At 34.8% G+C, this 3,617-nt stretch overlaps 1 protein-coding gene across 1 annotated transcript in view; it reads left to right on the forward strand.

Moving 5' to 3' along the window:
- Positions 1,027-3,617, forward strand: part of LOC104754407 — a 4,706-nt gene continuing 2,115 nt past the window's right edge. Inside the window, exons 1-2 of the mRNA XM_010476602.1 lie at positions 1,027-2,558; positions 2,772-2,931. Of these exons, the coding sequence (XP_010474904.1) occupies positions 1,027-2,558; positions 2,772-2,931 (1,692 nt within the window). The remainder of the gene's footprint in view (positions 2,559-2,771; positions 2,932-3,617) is intronic.

The following is a 3,617-nucleotide window of genomic DNA, read 5'->3' on the forward strand; positions in this document are numbered from 1 at the left end:
CTTATAAAAATCTTTGAAAACACTTGTAAAACGTTTTAAATACTTTACAAATCCTTTCAGGATCAAACAAGCTCAAATTTGTTAGTTGGGAATGCTATTGATGTTTATACTCATACTCAGGTAATTTACTGCCTTTTCAACCCGTTTTAAAAACCTTTGAAAATAGTTGTAAACCTTATTAAATCCTCTGAAATTACTTGTAAAATCTTTTAAAAAACCATTGATTTGTACTTTCAGGGTCAACCAATACCAAATCCATATGTCGAGAGTGATCCTCCTGCTGCTTCTTCAAGTCAACATACTGGCACTTCTGTTGATTTTACTGCTACTCATTCTCAGGTAACTTACATTTAAACACTTTAAAAAACCTTTTGAAAACGGTTGTAAACCTTATTAAATCCTTTGAAATAACTTGTAAAACCTTTTAAATAACTTGTAAAACCTTTTAAAAAACCATTGATTTGTACTTTCAGGGTCAACCAATACCAAATCCATATGTCGAGGGTGTTCCTCGTTTTTATTGTTCTCCTGTTGCTTCTTCAAGTCAATATTCTGGCAATTCTGATGATTTTACTTCTACTCATACTCAGGTAACTTACATTTAATCACTTTAAAAAACCTTTTGAAAACGGTTGTAAACCTTATTAAATCCTTTGAAATAACTTGTAAAACCTTTTAAATAACTTGTAAAACCTTTTAAAAAACCTTTGATTTGTACTTTCAGGGTCAACCAATACCAAATCCATATGTCGAGAGTGATCCTCCTGCTGCTTCTTCAAGTCAACATACTGGCACTTCTGTTGATTTTACTGCTACTCATTCTCAGGTAACTTACATTTAAACACTTTAAAAAACCTTTTGAAAACGGTTGTAAACCTTATTAAATCCTTTGAAATAACTTGTAAAACCTTTTAAATAACTTGTAAAACCTTTTAAATAACTTGTAAAACCTTTTAAATAACCATTGATTTGTACTTTCAGGATCAACCAATACCAAATCCATATGTCGAGGGTGTTCCTCGTAACATGACAACCTCTGTTGGGTATCCATCTGGTTCTTCACACTCAACTGGTCTAATCGATGTTGATTCACTGTTTTGTGGAAAGTTATTCAAAGACAAAACAGAAATGAGAAGTCAGATGCGGATGTATGCAGTCAAGCATAGTTTTGAGTTTCATACTTTTAAGTCAGACAACAAGAGGTATGTTCTTAAATGTATTGATGAAAAATGTAGTTGGAGGCTACGTGCAACTAAGGCTAAAGCATCAGATAGCTTTGTTGTTCGAAAGTATATTAGTCAGCACAGCTGTGACTCTGCTTTAAGGAATGTTAGTCATCGCCAAGCATCTGCAAGGACTTTGGCTGGTTTGGTTAGTAACCATTTTGCAGGAGGAAAGCTTCCTCTCAGACCCAAACAGCTCATGGAAATTTTTAGGAATGACCATGGAGTTGGTGTCTCGTACTCAAAAGCATGGAGAGCTCAAGAACATGCATCAGAACTTGCTAGGGGTATACCTGCTGATAGTTATGAGGTTTTACCGAGTTGGTTTCACATGATAGAAAAGAAGAATCCAGGTACTATCACTTACATCAAAGCTGATTCTGATAATAAGTTTAGATATGGTTTTCTGGCTTTTGGTGCATCAATTAGAGGTTTTAAGTTGATGAGAAAAGTTATTTCTATTGATGGCGCCCATTTGAAATCAAAATATAAAGGGACTTTGCTTGCTGCATCAGCTCAGGATGGTAATTTTCAGTTGTATCCTATTGCTTTTGCTGTTGTTGATTCTGAGAATGATGCATCATGGGATTGGTTTTTGCGGTGTTTGAAGACTATTATTCCTGATGAAGAGGATCTAGTTTTTGTGTCTGATCGGGCTTCTTCAATTGCAACTGCGCTATCAGTAAATTATGTACATGCTCATCACGGGATCTGCACTTTCCACTTGCAAAAGAACCTGGAAACACGATTTAGAGCTTCGGCTTCTCTTCTTCCAGTTGTTAATGATGCTTCAAGAGCTTACACTCAGTATGATTTTGATTATTTGTTCACTCAAATTTCCAATGGTGATCCGGATCTTGGAGAATATCTTTGGCAAGCTGATATTAGGAAATGGTCACGTGCATATTCTCCTTCAAACCGGTACAACATTATGACATCTAATTGTGCCGAGTCCATTAACTCCAGGTTAAAAGAGACTCGTGAGTATCCAATTGTCTGCCTGTTTGATACAATCAGGTCTATTTTGACTAGGTGGTTTAATGAACGACGTGAGGAGAGCTGTCGACATCCATATGCTGTTACTACAAAAGTTGGGAATAAGATGAATGAATCTTATAATAATACTACCCGCTGGCTTGAAGTTAGTCAAGTAAATGAAAATATCTTCGAGGTTAAAGCAGCTTTAAAGACATATATGGTGAATTTGGACACAAGGAAATGCACATGCTGTATGTTTGATATTGACAAATTCCCTTGTGCACATGGAATTGCTGCTGCCAAACATGTCAATCTCAATGAAAACATGTTTGTTGATGATTATCATTCCACTGAAAGGTTATAACTCTCTTTTTTAATAAGGTCTTTAAAAGGTTGCTAAAGTAACGGATCCGACAGGTTTTTACAATGTTTTAAAAGGTTTTAAAAGGTTTTACAAGTTATTTAAAAGGTTTATAAACAGTTTAAAAAAGGTTTTACAAGGTTTTACAAGGTTTTTCAAAGGTTTATCAAAGTTATATTAGTCTTATCTTCCTCTTTTTTATTTTACAGATGGCGTTTAGCATATTCAGAGAGCATTCACCCAGTAGGTGATATGGAGTATTGGGAGATTCCAGAGAGTGTTAGTACTTCTATTCGGCCACCTTCTACTCGTATACCTAGTGGCAGGCGAAAGAAAAAGAGAATAGCTAGTTCATGGGAGTATGGAAAGGCTAAGACAAATTCAAAACAATACAAATGCAGTAGGTGCGGTCAGTGTGGACACAACAAATCTAGTTGTGTTGCAGCTATCTAACTCTCTCTCTCTCTCTTTAATTCAACTTGAATTTGTTCTTTTTAATAAAATATTTTCAGTCTGTGGTGTTGTAAACTCCATTTTCTCAGAATTTGTTTTCAGATTTTACAGTTTTAAATCATTATAAACAACTTGTAATGCCTTTTAAAATAGCAAGTCGTACTGTTTTAAAATCATTTACAAACAACTTGTAAAATCTTTTAAAACATGTTAAAAACCATATATACTATTGTAAAACCCTACACCCATTAAAAAACATATATATATACCTTTAAACAACTTGTAAAATCTTTTAAAACAACTTGTAAAACCTTTTAAAACATGTTGAAAACTATATATACTCTTGTAAAACCCTACAACGATTAAAAACCATATATATAAACTCTGGTAAAAAGCAAGTCGCCACACTCTCTCTCATCCCCTTCCCCTTCCCCTTCCCCTTCCCCTTCCTCTTACTCTTCTTCATCTCTCTCTCTCTTCTCTCTCACTGCAAAAACCCTAAATTTCTTCTGATTTCACCATCTTCAGTCTCCTTCACTGCTTCGTAATCAAACACCAAGCAAAACCCTCCAACGATTTTAGATGATTTGAAGAGATAGAGA

Source organism: Camelina sativa, chromosome 2 (genome assembly GCF_000633955.1).
Source record: "Camelina sativa cultivar DH55 chromosome 2, Cs, whole genome shotgun sequence".
NCBI classification, from domain to species: Eukaryota; Viridiplantae; Streptophyta; class Magnoliopsida; order Brassicales; family Brassicaceae; genus Camelina; species Camelina sativa.